This window comes from Girardinichthys multiradiatus, chromosome 19 (assembly GCF_021462225.1).
Source record: "Girardinichthys multiradiatus isolate DD_20200921_A chromosome 19, DD_fGirMul_XY1, whole genome shotgun sequence".
Lineage (NCBI taxonomy): Eukaryota > Metazoa > Chordata > Actinopteri > Cyprinodontiformes > Goodeidae > Girardinichthys > Girardinichthys multiradiatus.
Window position 1 is genome coordinate 15,267,007 of NC_061811.1, and position 26,486 is coordinate 15,293,492.

At 40.9% G+C, this 26,486-nt stretch overlaps 1 protein-coding gene across 2 annotated transcripts in view; it reads left to right on the plus strand.

Moving 5' to 3' along the window:
* akt1 (v-akt murine thymoma viral oncogene homolog 1) overlaps nucleotides 1-26,486 on the plus strand; it is a 53,636-nt gene that overhangs the window by 15,468 nt on the left and 11,682 nt on the right. For both annotated transcript variants that reach the window (XM_047344948.1, XM_047344947.1), the window contains exons 3-9: nucleotides 18,639-18,767; nucleotides 21,555-21,666; nucleotides 21,959-22,085; nucleotides 23,304-23,435; nucleotides 23,571-23,636; nucleotides 24,096-24,164; nucleotides 24,288-24,413. In XM_047344948.1, the coding sequence (XP_047200904.1) occupies nucleotides 18,639-18,767; nucleotides 21,555-21,666; nucleotides 21,959-22,085; nucleotides 23,304-23,435; nucleotides 23,571-23,636; nucleotides 24,096-24,164; nucleotides 24,288-24,413 (761 nt within the window). The remainder of the gene's footprint in view (nucleotides 1-18,638; nucleotides 18,768-21,554; nucleotides 21,667-21,958; nucleotides 22,086-23,303; nucleotides 23,436-23,570; nucleotides 23,637-24,095; nucleotides 24,165-24,287; nucleotides 24,414-26,486) is intronic.

Genomic DNA, 26,486 nt, shown 5'->3' on the forward strand with positions numbered 1-26,486 from the left:
AGTATTTAAAATAACAGCACCAACAGGGCATCACCCAGCATCCTTATGCATGGGATGCATTGCAAGTACAGCCTTCCACAAACACAGTAACTTTATTAGTATCACAACCAGTTGTGTGTCCACTTTGTAGGTGTGCACCTACACACTTTGAATGTGTCTATGTCCTCTAGTGGCCTGAGCAGCATGTTATTTTTCCTTGGAAGCGTTTTTTTTTTTTTTTCCCTAAAGTTTCCTTCAAAGCTGGAGCATCATCAGACATCAAAGCAGCAGATTGTGGGTTCCCTAGTTTCCAGTGAAGCGCTGCGGCCAAAAGCTCAGTGAAGCTAGACAGAACAGCACTTGCTTGTCCTCTCGTCTTCCGTGGCCCTTGTTTGTTTGACTCATTTGCTCCCTGACAAGTATAAAGAGCCGGCCCCCTCGTTAGCCTAACGAAGGCCACAACAACTGTTGGCTTTGGGTAGCACGCTCAGCTGGCTTCGACTCTTGAGGGGAGGGAGGGCAGAGAACACACCAGTAGAGGTGGTGAGGAAAATATAAAGGGGTGCATAAGAGAGGCAGAAGTTAAGCAGCGTCTTTGTAATGTTCCCAGAACATTGCTCAGTGACCCAGTCGGCATGAGGAGAGCTGATGGAGGATGTGTGCTACGTGCCACACAGACTCTCGTGGTCTGGTTTGGAGATCATCAGCTAATTGGTCCCTTTTGCTGGTCATGAGCCTGAAGGACATCCATGATGTGCTCCTCCAAGCAAAACCTTGTTGGTCATCCAGGAGACTGCAAAGGGAGGGCTGTTGGGGGCATTCTGAATCATCAGACACAATGGATAAAAAATAGTTTTTTTTTCATTTTCTGAATATTTCTATCTTGTGCATCTGGTGAACAGACCTGCAAGAATTCATTTAACAATTTCTCACTTTCATCTTTTAATACCTCTGCAAAGGTGAGCAGTTTATTTTCCTATTAAATGCTCTTCAAAGGAACATACCTACCTGATTAAGAATGTCTCATGATACTGCAAGGCTGACTATTTCAAGACTTCAGGTCTTTGACTTGCTGCCAGATTTATTGCTGGACTCAGCCAGGTTCCTACACATCCCCTCATTATGGCTGTTATTGGCCATGCGCTGCTGCACTGAACAAACACACAATCACATAACTAATAATATTACACCCATGGAGAAATTTTCCACTAAATTTAGTTACATGATTCTTTTAGATGGTAAGAGATTTTCTAAAAACGGGTATTGATGATGAACAGGTAAAAAACAGGTATACATGAATTGTAAATAATAAACTTATTCTCAATGGTCTTAAAAGTTGTTGCAATCAACCCAAAATTGCATATGCTCCATAAGGGGTTCCTACTTAATCTTAGGGTCTCTAATATCACAACTAGAATTTAAAAACAAATCTAGTCTCCATCCTCATTTCTGACAGAATGATGATCTTTACCTTAACTGAAATGTCCAAAGTGCTGCCAACATTTCCAAATCCATACCTAAGTTAAAAACTTGAAAAATTAAAGAATGACATGTTCTGCCTTCCTGTTATCTGGAGGAAGTCTTGCCCTCTGTCGCTCCCCTGCAGCCTGAATGAACCACAATGAACCGCATGTTTCAATGTGTTGTGGAAAATGCTGTTTCCTTTTTAAATAGCTTTTAATAGTATGCCTTTTTTCTCTGACTTGAACCTGAAACACTTTGGGATGACGCCTTCTCTGATCGAAACCAAGTCTGATGTTTTAGTTTCAGATGGGGCCAATAACCAGTCATAGCCCATTAAATTAAAATGTTACATCAGATTTTAGAATTTTCTAAACTGGATAAGTATGGAAAAAAGAAACTGGATCATAGAAAATGCAGGGACACTTTGTCCAAGTTTGTTATTTAGAACTATTTCTGAAAAATGTTACTTTTTATAGTCATTTATATTTAAATTATGTTCATTAGAATTCTTAGAGATAGGCTGAGAAGCTCAGCCATCCAGGAGGAGCTCGGAGTAGAGCCGCAGCTCCTCCATATCGAGAGGAGCCAGTTGAGGTGGCTCGGGCATCTATACCGGATGCCTCCATTCCAGGCACGTCCCATAGGGAGGAGGCCCAGGACACGCTGGAGAGACTATGTCTCTAGGCTGGCCTGGGAATGCCTTAGGCTCCCCCCGGAGGAGCTGGAGGAGGAGTCTGGGGAGAGGGACGTCTGGGTGTCTCTACTGAGTCTGCTGCCCCCGCAACCCGGTCCCAGATGAAGCGGAAGATGATGAGTACAAGTACGAGATTTCGTTTACAATCAGATTTAATTTTTTGAACTCATTGACCATTTTGATTTTTGATTTACTGACAGAACCCATAGGTAGATGCATGCTCATTATAAAAGTCTACTTCCGCTTTATTAGGGTTTGAACTGGACCTGTAGTTTTAAAATATAGGTCTGGTTTAGAGGCTAAACGCATTATCGAAGCCGCTATTTTTTTTTTACAACCAGAATAAATGTACCAATGGTCACACATTGTGCTATAAGGAATCTATATTTAGTTGTTCTTTTATGTTTGGATACACTGAAATACTGATTTTTATTTATTTATTTATTCTCTTTTCCCCAGGAGGGTTTTATGTGATGATAATTCTGAAGGAAAAGCAGAGATCCAAGGCTTAGATATAGACCTCAGGAGGTTGATTGCTCTTCACAAATCCTTAGCATTTTTATATATTATATTTGTCTATACCTGTTAGTTTTGTTTTTTGTATTTTTAAGTAGGTAAAATACAAGAAAAGATTAAATAAGAAATTATGCTAGGAATAATGAAATATTAAAATCTGTGAAAAACTGAAAAGGCCACACACAAATAACATTTTCTAAACTTACACTTGGTTAGATAGCCATTGATGAAAGCAAAGCCATTCGAACTCATGTTTGCATTTGCCTTGGCCGTGTAGAGGACACACAAAACATGTGGAACAAGGTGGTTTGGTCAGATGACACCCCTTATTGTACTTATTTAGACTACATCCAAAACATTACATGAGGTGGAAAACGAACACTGCATATCAACCCCAAAAATATAATCTGCATGAATACACATGGTGGTGGCAGCATTGCGCTGTGGGGATGCTTTTCTTTAGCTGGAATAAGGAAGATGGTCATAATTGCTTTGGAAGATTGATGGAGGTATATCCTGGAAGAAAACCGGTTAGTTTCTCTAAAAGATCTGAGACTGGAGCAGTAGTTTACCTTCCAGCAGGACTGAACACTAAACACAGAGCCAGAGCTGCAATGGAAGCTTTAACACAATTTCTTTCCACTTTACCTCTATGTGCATTAACTTACTTTTTGTAAGTTAATCACACTAAATTCCATTAAAATACATTAAAGTTTGTTGGTTGTAATGTGAAAAATGTGGAAACTGTCAAGCGGTATAAATAAGTTTGCAAGGCTCCAATTCTGCGATGGCAAGAGGGATGTTATGTGTAACCTGTTAAAATCTGTTAAAGGTTTTACAACAGTTGAGACTAACTTTTAGTTATGTGCTCCTGCTCAATCCAGAGAACATGAAAGTACTTGAAGCTGCACTGACTGATCAGGGACAGCAGCCCCTGTAGACAGGGTCTAGTAGCAGAGGGTGTCTCACCAGGAACTCAGCACTCTGGCAGGCCAGGTTTCTGGCCTTCAGCGCAGACCCCCTGCTCTGGGAAATGGGAAGCAGTCTTGCTGCTAAATGTGGTGAAGAGAAGTAAATTACTGGGATGCAGCTGTCGTCAAGCAATCTAACTGGGATGGTGGTGGAACCAGGAGGCTGCAGGAGGGGTCACCTCCACCAATTTGCCTCTTCTCATGACAGGCCTGCTGTGTGCTTACTTTTCTGTGTAGAACCCGCATGCTGGCCCCAACTGTGGTGCTCAGCAGTGCTCTCTTTTTTTTTTTTTTTTTCTTTAGTAATCACCATTTCCCTCCCTCTGTTTTTGTTCCCCCACTGTTCTTCACCACTATCTGATCTCTTGTTCTTTTCCATTCTTAGTTCTTCATATTTCCTGGTTCACATATTCCTTGCCCACCCCACTGTGCTCATCCCCCTTCTCTGTCTTCAGTTTCAATCCCACCACCCTGTTGGTGCCATAATGACTCCATTGACAGTTCAGACCCGTAGCGGAAGCTGCTACGAAGCAGCAAAACGTTCCCGGTCTTGGAAATCAATCATGATACTGGCACTGCTCTCCAGTTTAGCGAGGGAGGAGAAGAAACCCGGTAAACCAGGGGGATGCTAAGTTGTTTCATTTCTGGAGTTGAATCCATGCTCAAGTCAAGAGGCTCAAGTCTAAACAGAAAGTATATCCATTTAAAAAGTGATGCTTAAAAATCTTTTTAAATATTCTGATTTGTCTCCATCCAGGTTATGCAAAAATCATAAAAATTGTTTAAATGTAAAATTAAAAAGCAGCAAATTTGTAAACCTGAAGCCCCAAAATTATATATTTTTCCAAGTTACTTAAATGCAGTTTTGTTTGCAACACAACATACTCTAAAATGATAGGTAGCCAATGAAAAGGTTGGCCTGTGTGTTTTCCTTCATAAAGTAGGTAATTCAATAACTATATTCCAGAAAGTATCTTTTTCTATTTTTACTATAACATTGAATTTAGACGAGACAAACAGCTACATGACATTTTTAAAGGCAGTGTTATAAAACGGGAGGTTAAGAGAAGGAGAAAAATGTATAATTTATTTTCTTCTTGTACTGGGTTAATATTTACTGTGAAATATGTCAACAAAGATTTAACTTTTTGAAGGCCAGTTGCACTTTGCTGGTTGTTCTGTAAAATAAAAGCAAATTTTTTAACTCAATGTTTTTTTACTTATAGTAAATGGTTACCAAAACATATCAAGTATTTGGTAAACTTGTTTAAGACTTAGGATTTGACGTGAACTTGGACTTGTATGTGTTTGAACCTGACTCAAGAATTGAGCGGAAAGACGTTCACTTGTGACGTGCAAAACAATGACTTGGTCTTACCTCTGCTTAAAAGCAACACATAAGGTTTCTTTTCACTGTGAAATCATTTGTTTTTAGCACAATATTTATTTTTCTGTAACTTGCATTTACTCAGGTTGTTTTGTGTGAGTGTTACTGTACACTCCAAAAGAAGTCCATTACTTCAGCAGACAATTAGTGTAAACTCCTTCCAGTGCAGTGGTGTCAACTTTGGTCTTACTCAGCAGCTAAGAGTGGGAGACGGAAATAAAACCCGTAGTTTTCAGCAGTATATCTATACCCAATGATTGCATCACAGTGCTTACACTTTGTATCTTAAATGTAGAATCGCTACAAACTCCACGGAAATGTCAAGGTTTCACCACCGTGGACTTATGTCTTAATACCAGCTGTAAACAGATTGCTAATTTAAAACCTGTTATGGTTAAAGTTAATAGAAAGTATGGGTTTTAAATTATTTTAAACCAAAATTATAATGTTAAAAGTCAACCAATTTACTGTCCCTTAACAAAAACCCATCCAGAGGTTCCTGCTTACTGAAAAGGTACTATTTCCCTACCAGGCCTTTTATTTTTCTTGGCTAAATTTCTGTCCTGGTAATCGCAGTGGAAATACATGGTGGGAAAATTACCTTGGTTCTTAAAAAAGCTTCCTATAGTGGAAATGTGCCTTTTTCCACTAAGGTTTTCTGAACTTTTTTACATATTAGATCTTACATCAGTCCTTGAGACTTTATTGCCACTACTTTGCTCTAAATAATATGTGTTTATATGTTTTCCATGCAGTAACCCAGTTAACTAATCCATGGGCTGCTTGTTTACCCAGGGAGAAGGGGCAAATCTTGGGGCCCTGTGTGGCCGGGGGGAACTTCCCACAGTGTCTCTATGGTAATCAGCAGGTGTCACTCACCATGGAGAAGAAGTGAGTGCTTTCTTATGAGCGTGAGAAAGAGGGGCAGCCGCCATCGCATCCCCAACCCCCTAGCTTTTTTTTTCTTGTTAGGGTAGCAGCAGCCCTAGCGACAGTGAGAGGGTTAGATTTCAGACCAGGATGGTCCTTCAACTCTGCATGATGATGTTGCTTTCAAAGTTGAGACTTTGGAGTCCCCTTTCATGCCGCTGCATGGGAGAAAGAAAAATGAGTGTCAGGAAACATAAGGTGAAGGTGTCCAAACACCTGGATAGTTTTTCAGTGGCCTGATGCTGTCTATTTCAGTGAATAGAGCAAATGGCCAGAGAGGTCTGTGAACAGCATGAAGTTTAGCCACATGCCTTCCGATTAGACCAATTCATTGTGGAAGTCAAGATTGTGGTTGCTGGGGCTCATTGGTGACCCCTGCATCAGGGAGCCCACTCTCCTCTGGAGCCCAAAGCTCATTAACATGCAAGGCACAGGGCGGCGGGCCGCAGCTGCAGCCTACAGGCAGAACCCGGCAGAAAAGGGCCAAGGGATAGCGGGGGCGGCTGAGGAAAAACCAACAAAAGGCAAAGCCCCCCCACCCCCCCTCGTCCCTCGCTTTGGAGTTCTAATTCCCTAATCCTCAACCTCCGCCTCACCCTTTCCCTCCACCCCTCTCATCCGATTCCCACCACTCAAACACACACATGCACAGTTCATGGAGTTACCACTGGCTCCCTTCCCCTTATCCCCAAGCCATGAATGGCCAGACGGGGGACAAAACCCAACAGCAGCCCTCTCAGGAAGTCCAACCACTGGGTTTGGGCACTGAGAGGCACATTTTGTCTAAACCTCGTCCACCTTTTACTGTGAGAGATCATCTACCCTCCTATAACATGAATGAGGGTATGGTTTATCGAGTCGTCTTTAATGATTCTTTGCAACTTTACATGAAGGTGTGTCAGACCTGTTTGTACACATTGTTGCTGCTTGATGAAAGCTGCATGATGTGTTTTATTAATAGCTAACAACCACAACATTCGTGTTGTCACATGGAGACTGATAGAGCAGGATGTTCTGCAGAAACGGCCATTAACCTCTCTCACTCTTTCATTCTTCCTTTTCTGTGTGAAGATTTCCACATTTTATTCACCAATTATTCTATGAGCCATCCCCCTTTACTTGTCACCCTTTAGGCCTCTTAAGCCTAACGTTGTAAAAGACTTGCAAAATTCACTGTAGGTTCTGCTTTCTTCCAAGTCTGAGGTGAAAATTTAGATCTGTAAAATTAGTTAGAGTAGACATGGCCCAGTTACGGATATAAAGACACAGAGGTTTTGAAATGTTAGGCTTTCAAAACCACAACACATTTTCAACATAGGGTTCCTATATTTTAAAATCATTTTAACAAGTTGCTTGTTATGTTGGGGTGACCAGAGCATAGGGTAAATGGAGCGCTCGCCCTTCCTCCCATGCAGACTGATGCTACGTGCCTGCTACTGAGGCATACATGGCTAGATACAACAAGGTAGCGACAGTAGCTTTAATAACAATAATGAAGGGTGTTCCTCCTTTAGTTTCCAAACCTTGACTTTCTGTGTTTTTCGTGACTGGAACCTTTCTGAAGAGATTTTGACCTTCTTGTTTGGGTTATAGTCGTCTTTAAGCCAGCTGACTGGCAGGGCGCAGCAACAGATGGGGGAGGGTGGGCGCTGCATTATTCTTTGCTCTATACAGTTAGAGAAAACTCTGGTTCCTCTGGCACTTTTTCTGGCATGCCAATAAAAGGAGCTTAACAAATCTTAGTATGTGTATCCTTGTCTTGTCGATTTCTACTGTCGAGCAAGGGTCATCTGTCAAGTAACAGACTGAGCTCTAGACTGACTAAATGGCAGGTAATGGCAACTTATATGCCGTAACGTCAGAAGGATTAGCCCACATGCCTTTACTCACATACCAGCTTTAATTACCTCGTGCGTTTAATTAAAAGGCTTTAACGTGGTGTCGGCCACCATTTGCAGTTACAAAAGCTTCAGTGGTTCTGGAAAAGCTTTCCACAGGGTTTAGAACTGCGTTTAATGGAATGTCCGACCATTGTGAGGTCAGACATGGATGTTGGATGAGGGCCTGACTGACACTCGGCTCCAGAGGTGTTCTACCAGTTTGATGGTAAGGGCTTTGTGCAGACCAGTTAAGTTCTTCCACACCATACTGTCATCCGTGTCCTTATAAACCTTGTTTTGTTCACTGGTGCACAGTTATGTTGGAACTGAAGGGGCTATCCCCGAACTGTTCCCACCGAGTAAGAAGCATCAGACTGGCTACGTTCACACTACAGGTCTTGATGCTCAAATCCGATTTTGTTTTTTTTTTCAGGAATCTGTTTTTTTTTTGGTGGTCTTTAACATTATTTTGAAAATGGTGACGCTCCAAAGTGACCCACATATGCATAAGAACAATACGTGCATCGTCAAGCGCAGCACAACAGTAAACACGGAGACATAGGTGTTATGGTTTAAGTGCATAACAGAAGCCATTTATTGTCAGCAGGTGCTATGTGGGAAACATGTGAATAAATGAGAGTAAAACTCTTTATTGTTCCATTTTAGGGAGATCTGACTGCCAGTTCACCACAACAAACTGTTCGGATGCAGAGACACAGCCAGCAATGGTGGGGCAGGGATGTTAACAACTTTACAGAGACCGAGTTTATTCAGAACTTTATCATGTCGAGGGCAACTTTTAATCATATATGTCAGCACCTCTCTACAGGCAGAAGACTTGATGCAATCCAGTGTATCGGACTGCAGGGGCAGATCATCACATGCTCGGTTACCTCAATAGCATTTTAAAGTCCTCTGTTTGAACAGTTGTATACGGATTTTATGATACAAACTACGCCCCACATCCAGATGGTTCCTATGAGCCTTTCAACTAGGCTTGAATAAAGTTTAATCTCTGTTTATTAACAAGCTCTGGAGTCTCGCCGTCTCTCCACTGTGCAGTTCTGTTCTAGCTCCCCGTCTGTTTTGCTAACTGCTACTGTTTCCTGCTGGGCGGCGCAATATTGTGACGAACGCGATGGAAAATGACGTCTATGGCTCCGTTCACACTGCAACTTAAGGTGACCCAAATCTGATTTTTTTGCCTTTGTGTGACCTGTATGAAAACTTTTCATGACAGTCTGAACGACACAGATCCGATTTTTTTTTTTCAAATGCGACCCAGACCACTTGGATATGTGGTCCTAAATCCAATACGTATCTGATCTTTTCAAGCACGACCTGTGTCTGTACGGCCAGGTCACATTCATCCGACCTCTAAATTATTGATACTTGACAAACTTCATTTTTCTGGGCCCTGCTACGCGGAAGCAGGAAGAAAAACAACAACCATGGCAAACGATAACGCAGAGAGCAGTCAATGGAGAGAAAGCAAGGTTTCTCATTTAATTAATATTTGGGAGGATAGCTCTACTCAGGCCAAACTCGATGGGTCTTATTGGAACTGGGCAATATTTGATAGCATTTCCCAAGAAATGGCCGAGCAGGGGTATAGACGTTCCTGGCTCCAATGCCAAAGGAAAATAAAATAAATAAAATATTGCAATAGAAATATTGCGTTGTTAATGTGCTGGCTCCGGTTGAATAAACAACTTAAAAATCGCAAGATACAGTCCAACATTTCCATCCATATTTACTTCTGCAAACACTAAGCATGGTCGCTACATGTGACGTCATTTCGTCATCTACTGCACATGCGGGACACTTAAGTTGTATGAATGCAGTTCACACAGGAGATCACTACAAGTCATATATATTTAAAGATGTGAACGTCCACTCAAAAAAATCTAATTTCACAAAAAAGTTGGAATTGAGCATTTAGACCTGCAGTGTGAACGTAGCCAAAGTCACATCTAATGCGCCTTGGTCGTTCCCACTAGAGTCACATTCCAAAAGATCAGATACAAGTCGTATTCAGGGCCACATATGAATGTGGCTCAAATGTGACTTGGAAAAGTCAGATATGGGCCAGATATGAGCATTCACACTTAGTCTAAAAAGTCTGACATGGTCACTTGACCCCCAAAAAATCAGATTTGGGCCACATTTGACTGCAGTGTGAACAGGGCCTTAGTTCCAGTGAAAAAAACTCCTTAATGCTTAATCTCTTAATCTATACAAAGTTGGCGAGCTCTTTGTGTCACGCACCTCCGCATCTGCCAACCCTGCTCTCTGAGTTCCTGTTGTTCCCCGTCGCGTTCACTTCGTCATAGAATTAACTGTTGAAGGTGGGATGTTCTGTGGCACCAAAATGTCACAACTGGACTTACTGCACAGGTAGCATCCATGGTACCGCACTGGAATTTGCTGAGCTCCTGAGAGCGACCCACTCTTGGCTCTACGTAGGTGTGGCCACAAAAGTGATTGAAACACCTAAACTAAATGATTTGGAGGGGTTACCCAATACGTAGAGCAAAATAGTGTACTTCTATAATGGTCAGAGCTGGAAACCCGGTATAATATGCTGTGTGAAATAAACGCCTGAAAACTACTACTATATTTAGTGGGTGTCAAAGTCCATGTACTGAAATAACAATCAATAAATGTTATGCCTGTCATCAATGTAACTGTAATAGCAATTTGTTTTATTTTTTAATAGAAGAAAAAAATCTTGTATTTTTTGTTTTCAATAAAATCATTTTATTTTATGTCTAACATTTTTATTTTTTGCTTAAATGCTTTGAATCTTGCCTGTTTTTACTGAAAGGTCTTCCTATGTGAGAATCTCATGCCGGCCTATGCCTAGACTGGGGTGATTTTTATAAACACAAGCTCGGGCAAACAGGGTGAGGCTCGACCTTTTATAGCTGTGGCCAAACTTGTCCCCCCCCAAAAAAAAAGTACACATTGTTGTTTTTTTGAGTGTGTTTTGTGTTTAGGGGATAAAGGGTGTGGCAGTTGGTGGGAGCTGTCCACATATTCAGGGCCGTGCAGCAGTTGGCAAATAAAGATGAATTCTGTTGTGTTTGGCAGTGGTTCTCTGTTCATTATTTTCCACTTTGCCCAGCACGCATCCCAGCCCTCAGCAGCTGCTTGTCATGTAAAGACACTCTATCAGGCCCTGACAGCTCCTCCCATGCACACACACAGTCACGGGGCACATGGCTCATACACACTTTCTTCTACTTCCAGGCTTACATATGTGGGGAACATATGCAGTGATCTGTCTCACTAGCACTCCATTCAGCACAACTCCTCGCACAGAGTTTTTCATCCCCTCCAGTTCTCTCATCGCTCATCTCGTGTCAAATCACTTACACTTTTTCTATACTTCTGTCCTTCCCCTAATTTAGTTGAGTTGAGCCACATGGCTGCTGTCAGGCTTCTGTAGAAATGCTTTGACTCTGTGACACTGATAACACGAAGGATTTCCTATTATAGTGGTGTATGCGTGTGTTTGTGTGTCTCGATCAGGCGTTTGCTGAAAGTTTTTCTTATCTAGGTTGTGGTCAGTGTATCTGTGATCCAATTTCCTGTTTTGCAAAACAGTTTGACATCAAAGGGGGTTTCGTTTACTGGAACAGTGATGATGAACTGACTCAAAAGTACAATGCTCTCGAACACTACAGACCAAATGTTTGGACACACCAAAGAGTTTTCTTTATTTTCATGACTATGAATATTGTAGCTTCACACTGAAGGCATCACAACTATGAATTAACACATGTGGAATTATATACTGAACAAAAAAGTGTGAAACAACTGAAAAATGTCTTATATTCTAGGTTCTTCAAAGTAGCCACCTTTTGCTTTGATTACTGCTCTGCACACTCTTGGCATTCTGTTGATGAGCTTCAAGAGGTCATCACCTGAAATGGTTTTCCAACAGTCTTGAAGGAGTTCCCAGAGATGCTTAGCACTTGTTGGCCCTTTTGCCTTCACTCTGCGGTCCAGCTCACCCCAAACCATCTCGATTGGGTTCAGGTCCGGTGACTGTGGAGGCCAGGTCATCTGGCGCAGCACCCAATCACCCTCCTTCTTGGTCAAACAGCCCTTACACAGCCTGGAGTTGTGTTTGGGGTCATTGTCCTGTTGAAAAATAAATGATGGTCCAACTAAACGCAAACCGGATGGAATAGCATGCCGCTGCAAGATGCTGTGGTAGCCATGCTGGTTCAGTATGCCTTCAGTTTTGAATAAATCCCCAACAGTGTCACCAGCAAAGCACCCCCACACCATCAAACCTCCTCCTCCATGCTTCACAGTGAGAACCAGGCATGTAGAGACCATCCGTTCACCTCTTCTGCGCCGCACAAAGACACGGTGGTTGGAACCAAAGATCCCAAACTTGGACTCATCAGACCAAAGCACAGATTTCCACTGGTCTAATGTCCATTCCTTGTGTTCTTTAGCCCAAACAAGTCTCTTCTGCTTGTTGCCTGTCCTCAGCAGTGGTTTCCTAGCAGCTATTTTACCATGAAGGCCTGATTCACACAGTCTCCTCTTAACAGTTGTTCTAGAGATGTGTCTGCTGCTAGAACTCTGTGTGGCATTGACCCGTTCTCTAATCTGAGCTGCTGTTAACCTGCGATTTCTGAGGCTGGTGACTCGGATGAACTTATCATCCGCAGCAGAGGTGACTCTTGGTCTTCCTTTCCTGGGGCGGTCCTCATGTGAGCCAGTTTCTTTGTAGCGCTTGATGGTTTTTGCAACTGCACTTGGGGACACTTTCAAAGTTTTCCCAATTGTTCGGACTGACTGACCTTCATTTTTTAAGTAATGATGGCCACTCGTTTTTCTTTACTTAGCTGCTTTTTTCTTGCCATAATACAAATTCTAACAGTCTATTCAGTAGGACTAGCAGCTGTGTACTGTATACACCTCCTGCACAACACAACTGATGCTCCCAACCCCATTTATAAGGCTTGAAATCCCACTTATTAAACCTGACACATGTGAAGTGAAAACCATTTCAGGTGACTACCCCTTGAAGCTCATCAACAGAATGCAAAGAGTGTGCAGAGCAGTAATCAAAGCAAAAGGTGGCTACGTTGAAGAACCTAGAATATAAGACATATTTTCAGTTGTTTCACACTTTTTTGTTCAGTATATAATTCCACATGTGTTATTTCATAGTTTCGATGCCTTCAGTGTGAAGCTACAATATTCATAGTCATGAAAATAAAGACAACTCTTTGAAGGAGGTGTGTCCAAACTTTTGGTCTGTACTTGTCAGCTGTGTGTCTTCTCTCAGAATGCATTTGGGGTCTACCCTGCAGAGCATTGAATAGACTGCACCAGTTTAAATTGGTATGAGTAACTTACAGTGCTCTGCAGAAGTATTGAGTGTGTTTACAATTTTGTAACATTATGTATTTCATTGTAATTTTACCCGATAGACTAACAAATTTAGTTGATGATTGTGAATTGGAAGAAAACTATACATGGCTTTCTTTTTCTTGAAACAAGTACAGGGTGGCATTTATTTTTATTCAGCCCCTCTGATACCCCTTAATGAAATCCAATGCTAACAACTTTAAAAGTGACCTAAGTGATCAATGCTTAATCAACCTGTGTTTAATCTAATCTCAATATATAAATACAGCTGTTGTGTAAAGATGTCAGAGGTATGTTAAAGAACAAGGAACATGGCAGAGTGATTGTGAAGAGGTTTGAAGCAGAGTTAGGTTATAAATATGCTAAGCTTTGAGCATCTCAGGAAGCGCTGTTGAAGTCATCTGAAAATAGTGTATGCCACAACTGTAAAAGGACAAAAACATGGTCCACCTAAACTGACGTATCTGCCAAGGAGAACATTAATCAGAGAAGCAGCCAAGAGGCCAATGGTAACTCTAGAGGAGCTGCAGATCTGCGATTCAGGTGGTAAAAACTTTAAGGATCCCACAGAGTTTGGCGCACTGCGCATGAATACTTCCGAATTGATAGTTTGATGAGCTAGTTGGGTGCCTAGCCCTGTTTCTTCACCATGGCACCCACCGCAAACCTGTCTGCGTTGCCCAGATAATGGGAGTAACGCTGTGCATTCTCGCAACTGGTTGCTTTGAGCAGTGTCACATATAAAACTGTTCGATAAAAAGACTTTTCCTACCAAGCAGTTTGTGACACAGTACGCATACGAGGACGTAGAAATTGAGCTTTGTGCGGATGGGTCCGGCAGACATCCGCTTTGAGTCCCCCTCGAATACGTAAAGACGTCCGCAGAGTCCAGTACGCTTGACTCTGTTGGAGCCTTTAGATGGAAGATCTATTAGTATGCCCTTAATGGAAGAGCGTTGAGGAAAAAAGCCATTGTTAAAGGAAAACCAGAAAATGTCCTGACTATAGTTTGTCCTAAGCATGTAAGAGACATTTTAAACACGAGTTGTTCTGCTCAGATAATGAAAAAATTGCTTATTTGCCCTACATGGAAAACACTATTAACAGCAGAAAACAAACATACACCAAACAGCATCCCGGCAAGGAAATGTGGTGGCAGCATCACGCTGTGAGAATAGGTCTTTTTTGTTGTTGTTGTTTTTAGCCAAGACAGGGAAGTTGGTCTGCGTTAATGGGAAGGAAAGTAAAGATAAAGAGCAATCCTGAAAGAAAACCCATTGGAGATTGCAGAATTATTTGAACAGGGTTGGAGGTTCACTTTCCAGTTGTACTACAACAACCAGAATCGAATGGTTTATATCACATATTCACCAGTTGAAATGGCCCAGTCCAAGTCTAGACCTAAATCCAGTTGAGAATCTATGGGAAGACTTGAAAATTGATGTTGACAGACACTCTTCTTCCACTGACTGCTGAATGCACGTCCCAGTCTTCATACTATTTGTAAAAAAACAAAAATGGTGAAAACCCCATTTCCTTTTCCTGTCATTTAACAACTATGCCCTACTTTATATCGCATACAAGTTTGTGGTTGTAAAAGCGGGTGTTAAAACTCTTGCGCAATGTGAACAATTCTGCAAGATTTATTTTAAAAATAGAGAATATCATAATTTTTTGTTTGAGTTGGCCCAGTTTTAATCAGTGGACCTGAGTAAACACCCACAACAATGCTTGCTCTCAGTCATATTGCAAGAGTTTTTTGCATCAGTTTTTAGCTGAGTGCGAGTCTGTAACCGCAATCTCTCCCTAACTTGTTTACGTGAACTGTTAAAGATGCAAAAAGCCCACCTGTCAGTTTCATTTTCTCGCCATGTCAGCGCTTACAAAAAATGCGTGGAAAGTACAGATGAATAAAAGTAGAAGGGCAAATGAGTGTAAATGGGAGGCTTCCAAGGGTCATGTTTGTTGTTTATGCTCTCAGCAGAGACTGCGGTGGATGTGTGTGTGTTGCACTGCAACACACAGCAGTACTGTGGAGACAAAGTCGCAGACAGCCGGATATAGCTACTTCCACTGTTTGTCATGTGACCAGGTTTTGTGGTCACACATAAGGAAGTTGCAGTGTCCTGCTGTCTCATAGTGTGTACAAGGTGAAAATGTGCTGTGCAGATGTGGAGTTTCCTAAATTTCTCACTGGTATCATTGAAGTTTCTTTCTGCTTTGTGTCTTAGTTGCTTTTTCATTCATTTCTGGGAGCATTTAGAGCTCAAATGTCAAGTTCCTTAATAAACTCGTTTGCTTCTTTGTGCGTTTTCACCAACCGACCACATGAACTCATCTCTCCTGACATCACAGTTCAGCATAGTGACAACATAGTGAGAACGCAGGGCTGGCTTTGTCATCTCCTTGACATCCATGCAATCAAGGCCACCTCAGTCTCTCCAAAATGCAACACTCGCCGAGCCTTGAGTTGCTGCTGCGTCACATAGTACCACCCAAGCCGCTTCTCCGGTGGGTGCGATGCGTCAGCGGAGCTGGCAGTAAATGCTCTCAACCTTCCAAAATGCATGTTGATGTAATCTACTACTCACACAGGGGCCTTTTTTCTGCCTGTGAGCCAGTGTATAAACAAATCTATTTGCACACAAGCACATAGAGCTGTGGTCAAACACCTGTCTCTACCCGTCACATCAGAATGTGTACATAAGAATATTTCCCAGTCTGGAAGTGATTTGTGACGCGTTCTTGCTTCCAGACTAAAAACTTCACAACTGAAGCTACTTTTTTTTGTTTTATGTGCCGACGAGAAGAGCATGTACACAGAGCCCACGTCTTGTGTCAGAGGTGTCAGGTAGAGGGCTCATTATCTTGCCTCTGCATTGTGCACATACTGTCCTCAATGTTAGCTGGCATGGAGGATATCAGGGGAATATGGGTCAGCCAAAACCTGTCGGGAGAGCAAGTCACCAGCTGGGGCCCAGCTGAGGAAAACAAGACCCTGTACAATGGCTTCAACATTCTTTTTGGCCATAGATTTTGGCATTTCGTTACTACTGAACAGGTTCTGGATTTTAACTCCTTGGCTCATATTTGCTTTAAGTTGTTTAGAAGTTGTTTACTATCCCTCAAAGCACTATTCTGCTATAACTGAGTGATCTTAAAGACTATCTGTGTTGTTTCTTTGAAGCCAAGTACATATTTATACATTACTGATCTGGCAGATTTGTGGTATGATGCAAATAGAATGTATTTGCATTGCATCTACCTTAATTGTGAGGTAGATGCTGTAAAGAAAAGACAAGCTTATTTATAATTACTCTGCAGAAAATAAGATGAACAGATTTGCAGTACTTGATTAGCAGTTCTATTGGCTTTTGAAGTTTTTCCCAATATGTTTCTGTTTAGACTTACTAATTTTCTTTTTATTTGTTCTGCCTGAACATGTTAACATATTTGCAGTGTGCTTAAAAAAGAAAGGAAGTGGACAAATTGAGAGCAATTGGGAAGATGTGCAGCAAAGGTCTTAAAGTCATGAATCAAACCCAGGGCTTTGAGGACTCTAGCCTCTGTAAATTGAGCGCCCACACTACCACTACATGCCCTAGTATTACTTTCTTTGGAAAGGTTGTTTTTTTTTTTGCCTCTGAGAGGAAAAAAAAGAAAATTAAAAGAAAAGAAACCATATCTACCGGTCAAAAAACTTCTATATAGAGACGTTTGGCTTATTATATATTCCTCTCTGTGGATCAGCACTCAACTTGTGTCTGTTTGTTTTATACTGACTGATCTGTTTCCAGTTTTATCAATCAGAAGTTTGTTTGAGTGAGGGCAACAGAAGCTCATATTGACAGATCTTCTACATCTCTGAACACACATACACAAAGAAACCCCACACTTCTGTGTTAGAGGAAATGGGGCAATTAAGGACAGCTTGGTGCTGCTCTGCAGGGGGTTAATATGTGGCTCCGTAATTAAAAATAAATTACAGTTTTCCAGTATAAATATTCCAGTTCCACGCCTCCGTGTGCCACTGCCTTGTTATGGTATGTTGGCTTTTTTTCCCCCCCTTCCGTCTGCACAACATCTGGCGCAACATTTCCTGAAGCATCACCAGAATAAATTGAATTCTTCAGAGATTCATTTGTGTGATTTAACTTGCGTGAGTTGGATGGACCTGTGTGGCTTCAGGTTATGGCAGCTATCTAAAAATGTATTTTAATGGGAAGTTTAATTAAAATAAGTCTAATTAGTCATTTAAGAATAAAGGGCATAGGATATTCTAGATGATACAAATAGGGGAAAATAAAATTCTCTCCTCTGTGTGTTTTCATATAGAGTAGATTGGTGTGTGTTTGGTGTTTTCTGCTAAGTAAGAGAAGCGTATTGACAGCCAAGCGTAGAGGTCTGTGTACAATTATCCATCTCTTTTTACTTTATTTCACAATAGGTCAGAAGATCGGTTTCACACGTATCGGCCAATCACTAATCTCCCAAAATATCACGGATATCCTAGAGGAAAATCCTTTTTTAAGCTGCAAAAGATTTGAGACTTGCAGCTCTAATGGCTATTTTCAGATTTTAATTTTCAATTATTTGTAAAAACATGTATTTTCTTTTCACATAGCAATAGTGCAGTACTTTATCTGGACCTATTAATTTGGCTCAAATACACTGAAGGTTTTGGTTGTAAAACGACAAAATGTAAAAAAGACCAAAACGTATAAGTACTTAGCAAGGCAGTGTGTGTATTTAAGTCTCTTTATTAATCTAAAATTTACATTCAGAGGTTTCTGTTATTTATTTTAATCTGTTGTTTTGATCCCATTTCCTGGGGGAAAAGATTTTCTGTCTCTGAGAACTTCCTGATTAAAGACAAATAATGAAAGGAGTGAAACCATGGTTGGACTAGCAGTTATCCCACACTCTGTGTGGAAATGTGACCTAACCCTGTCAGTATTTTATTTAGACCTCAGGCAAAATGTGTAAATTAGGGGGGGGCATAATTCACCTGTTTTTTAGGCTAGCACTTGTCCTGTTTTAGGTTTTCAAGTACAAAACTGTATTACTTGCTTCAGAAATTGACTCTAAAGTCCAAAATAAAACTGAAGGAAACATGCAAGAGTTTAGGTTCACTGAATCATTTCTCATGATTTTCTCTGCCACCTTTTTAAACTTTAATTCCAAGATTTAGTTTGCCAGATTATGCTTGTAGAATGTGTTTACTTTAGTTAAAATAAAATGCAACACTGTAATAATTTTATTTTTCCACTAGGTGGTAAATGAACAGGAACAAAAAATGTTGCCACATACCTTAACATCATAAAAACCACAAACCAAATAGAACCATTATTGGTCTGAGAATCTAAAAGCAAAGGTTTCTCAGTAACCTAACATTTGTTTTTGTGTTTCCCTGAAATCAGGAGAATACATCAAGACCTGGAGGCCGAGGTATTTTCTCCTGAAGAGTGACGGTACATTCATCGGTTACAAAGAACAACCACAAGATGTTGACCAGCTGGAAACCCCCTTAAATAACTTCTCTGTTGCACGTGAGTATCGGCTTCAGAGAAATCGCCTCTTTTTCATCTTAAGAAACTTGACTTGACTTTCATAATTCTTTTTCATGACAAATATTTCACATGTGTTCATTTCACATATGATGTTTAAAATGGAATAATCCATGAATTAACCTACGTAAATTGAAAGCTTCCACTCTTACTACTCTCCAGACAGTCTGCATCAATCCATTACTTTCACTTGGGTACAAAAAGTTAAACAAGACATGTCTGCCTATGTACAGTATTTTTTAAGAGTTAAGAATTAAGAGTTGCTGATAAACTTAATAGCTGTGAGCTACTTGCTGTAAAACTCTTAGATCACTGCCTGGTGCTTTACAAGGGCCTACCGAAAATTATTGCACACCAAAAAATTACTTTGCACCTCTGTTTCTTTGTCCGACTATTCTTTTAATGGATGCATCACTGCTGCCATTGGTGCATGTCCCCAAACTTTCTTTCCCGTTACGCCTTCTTTTAATCTTGGTTCCTTAAGTTCTGTTCAGACCAGAAAGAGTGGGATATGCTCTACTGTCAGACTCTTTGTCTGCTTTTTCACATGATGTAAAAGCTCCATACCCTTATTTTAGTTCATTTTAAAAGCTAAGAAACTTACTGCATCAGGGACAGTTCTTGTATCCACCTCAAGCAGAGGAGCTCTAATATCTTGTGCCCCTTTTTCACTGGTGATATTTAGGTTTCACGGCTCCAATCCACTCGGTCTCGTTCTGCTCTGCACGCAATGAGGCTGGAATAGTAGGGGTTACTGTATTGCCCCTTGATGATAAGATTTATTGATGTTGAAATATGATTGAAAAGTGCTTAGGTTGCTCAAATGGCTTAAACAAGCCAAGCCTTCAACATCTCTGTTCTTGCTAAATTTAAACTGAACCTATGGGCATTATGGTTTTCTGGGCCAAGTATGGCCAATCTGAAATGACAATAAAATAAGATATCCATGTTCATCCGGCTATTGCTGGGAATGCATAGATGGACCAAAAGTTACTTTTATTTATATATATATATATATATATATATATATATATAATAGTCTGTGTGTGGTGACGTACTAAAACATGCAGAACCTGAGAGCAGGCATGCCAGGTGCATAAAAGGTTAAATTCACATTTGTTCATATTTTATCATCAATCAGCCCTTGCTGCAGTTAATGCGAGGGGTGGTTGCTGTAGATGCTGCAGTATCATCTCTGCAGCATCTTTGCAGGCAATGAAAACTCTGCCCCAGAATACACATGGTAAAGTCTGGCAGCTGACATTAATGCATTGGGTGCCGTCCTCCTCCTCTGTGAGCTTCTTCCACAATCCTTCCTATTTCGTATTGTGACAAAAAACAAGATAAAAATGCCCAGAGCAACACGGCACACTCCATCTTCCCATCAGAGAAAGTCTCAGCGATTAGCCGCGCAGTTGACTGAACACAACAATTAGACAGCACATTGTTTGTTTAACTTAATGTTTACTCCCAGACGCTCTTGAGTTATCGTGGCCATTAGCTGCCTGATCTCGAGTATTTATCTGGGCTACGCTCTGAGGCTCTTGTCTCCATCCGGGGAGGATTTGTGGGATTTTTTTGGTTTTTTTTTCTTGTCACCAGTGCGACCCCATCGCAGAGGACACATGCTGCTGACAGGGTGGCTGCAGCTGGATCACACGTTCACCCTTATGGAGCCATGTTGGATCTCAGTGGTGGTCCACTTGGAGTCCTCCATCTATCAGACAGGGGCCATATTTGTGGCACATCCTGACATATTTGCTGACATGTTTCGTTTGGGAACAGATGTTAATGTGAAGAAGGTGCAGATGGAAATCTCTGCCTTTGTGCTTTCAGTTTAGAGACCATTGTGAGTAATTGTTTTTGGAAACTGCTTACATAACAATTATTTGCTCCAAAACTGGGAAACAAATATATATGAAGGAAGTGGTGATGAGTGTATTATTAAATTCTGGCAGAAGCATCAGGTATGCAGATTTTTTTTTTAATCAGCAAATGTTGTAATTTTAAGAGTTTCGACTGTTAGACTAAGAAAAACAATTTAACAAGAGTTCATGAAAATAAAGATCTCTGTATGCTGGGACAATATGTAGAGAAATGATGAGATATTTTTTAAAAATACTACATTTGTGTATTTATTCACAGGATTCCTACTTGGTGTGGAAATGTGTGGAATTTCATTTCTTAGCCTGTCCGTCCATCCTTCCGTCCCTTCCTTCCTTCCTCCGTCCATCCTTCCTTCCTCCTGTCCAGCACTCTTTCAATACCTTTCTTCCTTGCTTGCTTCCTTTCTTTCCCTTCCCTTCCCTTCCTTTCCTGTCCTTCCTTCCTACTATCTTACCTCCCTCCCTTGTGTCCTCCCCTGTTTTCCATTCTTTTGGCCTCCTTTGTTCTTTCCTTTCTTCCTCCCTTCCTTTCTGGCAGACTTTAGTATTTTACATATTAAGGTGAGGACAACGAACTGGGAACTCTGGAAGGCTAAGTGTGGGAAAAGTATAGAATTTGTTCTGGAAAAAAACGTGTAGGAACCATATATGCTGCTACTCAGGTTCTTCACAATAAAAATATACCAAGTCACATTTTAAAGGAGCTTTCAAATCTCTTCCACCAAAGTGCACCTGTTCTTTTCCAAATTGGCTGACAGTGTCTGTGAGGGAGGCGATAAAGATAAATGGCTATAACTGTGGGTCTGTCTCTCCCCTCTGCTCCCCTACAACACTGGCCCTTCTCTTCATCTCCCTCCCCGCTCTCTCCCTGGCTGTTGGTCAGAGTGCCAGCTGATGAAGACGGAACGACCCAAGCCCAACACATTTATCATCCGCTGCCTGCAGTGGACCACTGTCATCGAGCGCACCTTCCACGTGGAGACCCCCGAGGAAAGGCAAGCTACAAGCGCGCACGCACTCCTCTTTTTGCTCTTGGAGCCTGTAAAACACAAACCGTGTACATGGAAAGCATTTGTTCTCAGTAAACAGCTGCACAGGTTTTTTTCTAAATCATGTAGAAACTACACAAATGTCTGCATCAATTCATTCCTGCATACTTATTCAAAGTCCTCTGGGATTGGCTGAACTCACATGTGAAATTTTCTTCCTGTTGATAAGAAGAGAATTGCATCTTTGGTCTGCTTGAAAATGACCTAACTTAATCTCTGATTCCTCTGTCTAATTCAGGGAAGAATGGATCAAAGCCATCCAGGCAGTGACTGATAGCCTTTCTAAACAAGAAGAGGAGATGATGGACTCCTCTCCAGAACCCATGGACCTGGAGGTCTACCTGACCAAACCCAGACACAAAGCGGTACTGTAATTCACGTATACCCTCTGTTACACAGTCCCTTGCGAAGTGTTTTTACATTTTATCGTGCTGTAAACACAAACTTTTGTAGACTTTACCTGATAGACCAACACAAAATTGTACATAATTGTTAAGTGGAGGAAAAAAGCATTTATGGTTTTGACAAATGTTTTACAACAAATTTGAAAAATGTCGGCCTCCGTGATTTAATCAGTTTTTAATTTAATTTCAGTATAAATACAATTGTTTTATGTATTATGTATTTAAGCTATTGGGAGGCTGCAATTTTGAGACTGGGGCAGAGGTTGACCTTCCAGTAGAACAGTGACCCTAAAAATACAACTAAAACAACAAGATGGTTGACATCAAAGCGTATTCATGTGCTAGAATGGCCCAGTCAAAGTCCAGACCTAAATCCAATTTAGAATCTGTGGCAAAATTTGACAGTTGCTTTTCAGAAGCTCTCGATCCAATCTCACTGAGCTTGAGCTATTTTGCAAATAAAAATGGGCAAAAATGTCAGTTAAATATTTCAGTATTTTGCAGGAAAATATTGGCTGAACATAAATATAATTTACACTTTTCAAAACCTTTAGAAATATTGAGCACTATAAACATTTTCTTGGCATGTCACAATTATGCACTACTAAATGTTCGTCTGTTGTATATAATCCAAATAAAACGTGTTTCTGGTGGCAAGAGGACAGAATTTAGCTGTACAGAGTACACCTTTTATCCACACATTTCCCTCTCTGAAACAGAAGTCATCCCTCTAGCAATGCTAGCTTTTGTTTCCCACTTCATCCCTCATTTGGCCATGGTTCCCTTCCTCCAACATGCCCTTCCCTCGCTGGACGCCCTCAACTCCAGCTTCGCTTCCCCTCTCCAACTCTCTTGTCCAAACATCAGCCAGGAGTGGCTTTGCCCAAGACAACACTGCTGCACCCCCCAACATGTGTCCAGGCCACAAGATTGGATTACCCCCCCATACCCCAAACACACAAACACCCATTCACAACATTCTCCTCAGGGTCAGAGGTTAACCAAGACCCAAACACATGTTGGCCAAACCATTAGTGGGGTGGAAATCGCTTAGTGGGTAAAATGGTGCATAAAATGCTTTAGGGTTGTTGTCAGTCAGATTGTGTGTCAGAGCTAGTTCGAGTTTGCTAACTCTCCTGTTTGTAACCCGATACCACTTTGTCTGCTCTGGCCTTCTAGACTATGCACGACTTTGAATACCTCAAACTCCTGGGAAAAGGCACTTTTGGCAAAGTTATCCTGGTAAAGGAGAAGGCCACAGGACGCTACTATGCCATGAAGATCCTAAAGAAGGAGGTGATCGTAGCAAAAGTGAGTGGTTGCAAATTGGAAGGAAAGGGTGAAAAACACTTAGATTTTGGAGTTCAGTGGAGCAATTACTGATACCTAAATAGTTAGCTATTGTAAGACTTAGACAAACACTCTTTGTGCTTTTCTTTTTTGCAGGATGAAGTGGCGCACACACTCACAGAGAACAGAGTCCTCCAGAATTCAAAGCATCCGTTTTTGACTGTAAGAAGCCCTTCTGTATATCTGAACCAACCCTTTTTTAACCCAAAGAGATCTTTAGGTACCTTTTTTTTCACTCAAGCCTCCATTCATGCAGAAAAGGGCAACAATTTCAGAAGGAATGGTTGAAGGTGCTGTAGACACAAAAACTACCACTTTTTATAGTAATGCAGACTGTTTTGGCCTTTTTAAAAATCATTATCCCTTAATTTAGAAATCTCTTATGGGTTTGAGAAGCTTTTGAAGACAATAAATGATGCATAAAGGTTGTCATCAACTAAACCTGCTGGATTCTCTGTATTCTACTTTTTTCTCCAGGTTGTTTCTCTTCAGGTGTTTTGTTTTGAGAATGTTGTTACAGATGAAGCAACAATGATTGCATGTTTAATGTCTAAAGGGCAGCTTTCTTTTGGCAAACCTGGAAGCACAAAGTTCTGCTTTAAACACACTCTTCTTCTGCAGGGATTGAAATACTCCTTCCAGACACATGACCGCCTGTGTTTTGTAATGGAGTACGCAAACGGTGGCGAGGTAAGCTTTATAAACCATCCAAACTTTTACTGTTTGCTTTTTTCTTTTTTTGTTTGTTTTGTTTTGTTCACTTGTAGATTTTTTGCCTTGTCCTCTGAACTGATCACCCGTTTTATCCCTCAGCTATTCTTTCATCTGTCAAGAGACCGGGTGTTCTCAGAAGAACGGGCTCGGTTCTACGGTGCAGAGATAGTGTCAGCACTGGACTACCTGCATGCTGAGAGAAACGTTGTTTATAGAGATCTCAAGGTATCAAGGAAATATGAGCTCTCCTTTGCCCATTTTGGACTTTTTCTCTTTTTCTCACAATGCCACCAAAAATGTCCATGCACTGTATTTTATGTGATAGACAAACACAAAGTAGAACATTAATGTGGAACAAAAATATGTTTTTAAATGTTTTTGCTTATACAAATGTAAAGAATTGTATATTTATTCAGCCCCCTTTATTCTAGTACAAATCATTTGCCTTCAGACAACAATTAGTAAAATTATTTGACCCTACTTGTTAGTAATTTAATCTCAGCGTAAATGCAGTTGTTCTGTAAACCACTCAGGATTTTTTGTAAAGAACAGTAGTTAACAAACTGCATCATAAAGACCAAGAAACCCAGCAGAGAGACCAGGGTTAAAGTTGTGGAGAAGCTTAGCTTAGCTTGGCAGGGTCATTTAATAAACCTGTTCAGAGCGCTGTTTAATATATTCAATTCAGTTCAGTTTTATTTATATAGCGCCAATTCACAACACATGTCGTCTCAAGGCACTTCACAAAAGTCAGGTACATACATTCCAATTAATCCTAACCATTATATTATATCTCAAGGGGTAAGTATGTAGTACTGCTGCAAACCTACCAAGACGTGGCCTAAACAGCCAGGCGGGGCAAAGAGGAAATTAATAAGAAGGGGAAGCTGGCAACAGGCCCATTGTAACTTTAGGTGTAGAGATCCACACCTCAAGAGGAAGAAACTTTTGACAGGACAACTATTAGCCTTTTACACAAATCTGGCTTTTATGAAAGAGTTGCAATAAGGAGGGGCAATGTTTAAATAAAACCCAGAACTCTCAATAAACGTATGACACAAGCCCACCCTGTGTGGTGGAAAACCGACGCTACACATTACCCTGAACACACCGTCCACACAGTGATACATACTGGTGGTGGCAGCATTATGATGTGGGCAGGCCTTCTGAAAGAAAAGCTAAATCCTTTAAAAGACTTGAGGCTTGGCCTGAACAACCCTTCACACAGCCAGAGCTGCAATGTAATGGTTTAGATCAAAGCACATTTATATGTTAGAGTGGCCCAGTCAAAGTCCAGACCTAAAGGCAACGAAGAATTGTTGTAAGCCTCAAGAATTTGTGTTTATAGGTGCTTTCCATCTAATCTAACTGGGTCAAAAATGTCAACCTCTAGATTAGGGGTCCTCAAGTCCAGTCTTTGAGAGCTACCATCTATCAACTTATTGATACATACCTTCTCCAACACGCCTACGTCAAATGACTGAAATCAGCATGTCATTCAGCTCTGCAGAGGCCTGGTAACGAGTCATTCATGTGATTCAGATATGTTGGAGTAGAGATCCATCTGCTCTAAATGCACGATGCTGGTGAAGGCAAGGGCTGCAACTAATGATTTTCCTGATAATCTATTAATTTGTTGACTATTTTTTTGATTAATTGAGATTAGGAGATTTTTTACATAATTTGAACCAGGTGAAGCTAAAGCAATGTCACTTTAGGAGTTCTGGATGGAGCATATTTACAGGCAATGAAGGCTTTTCATCTTAAATGCAAATTGCATTTTGTTTGTACAGTTTTGTCCTAATTTCTGCTCTGAGTGGGTTATTCTTTCAGAAAAAGGCATGTTTTCCACTCTGTATACTTCAGTTAATGATTATTTGATTACTGAATTAGTTGAAGATTATTTGAATAATTGATTAATCACCCTAGTACAGACGAACCCCAAAAGACAGTGAGCTGTATGCAGTGAAGTGTTTCTGAAAAGTATTGACCAAAGAGGCTGACTAGATATGCACACCACACTTCTCAAATTTGTATGTATAGCATACATTTTTTGTAAAAATTATGTATGTATGACTTTTCCTTCCACTTCACATTATGCACTATTTTGTGTTGATCATGTCAGATCCCAATAAACTGCATTAAAGTTTGTAGGTATAATGTGACACAATGCCTAAATGTTCAAGGGGTATGAATGCTTTTGCAAAGCTCTGTGAATCGGGTTTGTCTTCATCCAGAACTGTGGCAGCGAGCAAGCCTTATTGATCTGCCTCTCTCACACCAGCCCCTAGACATCAC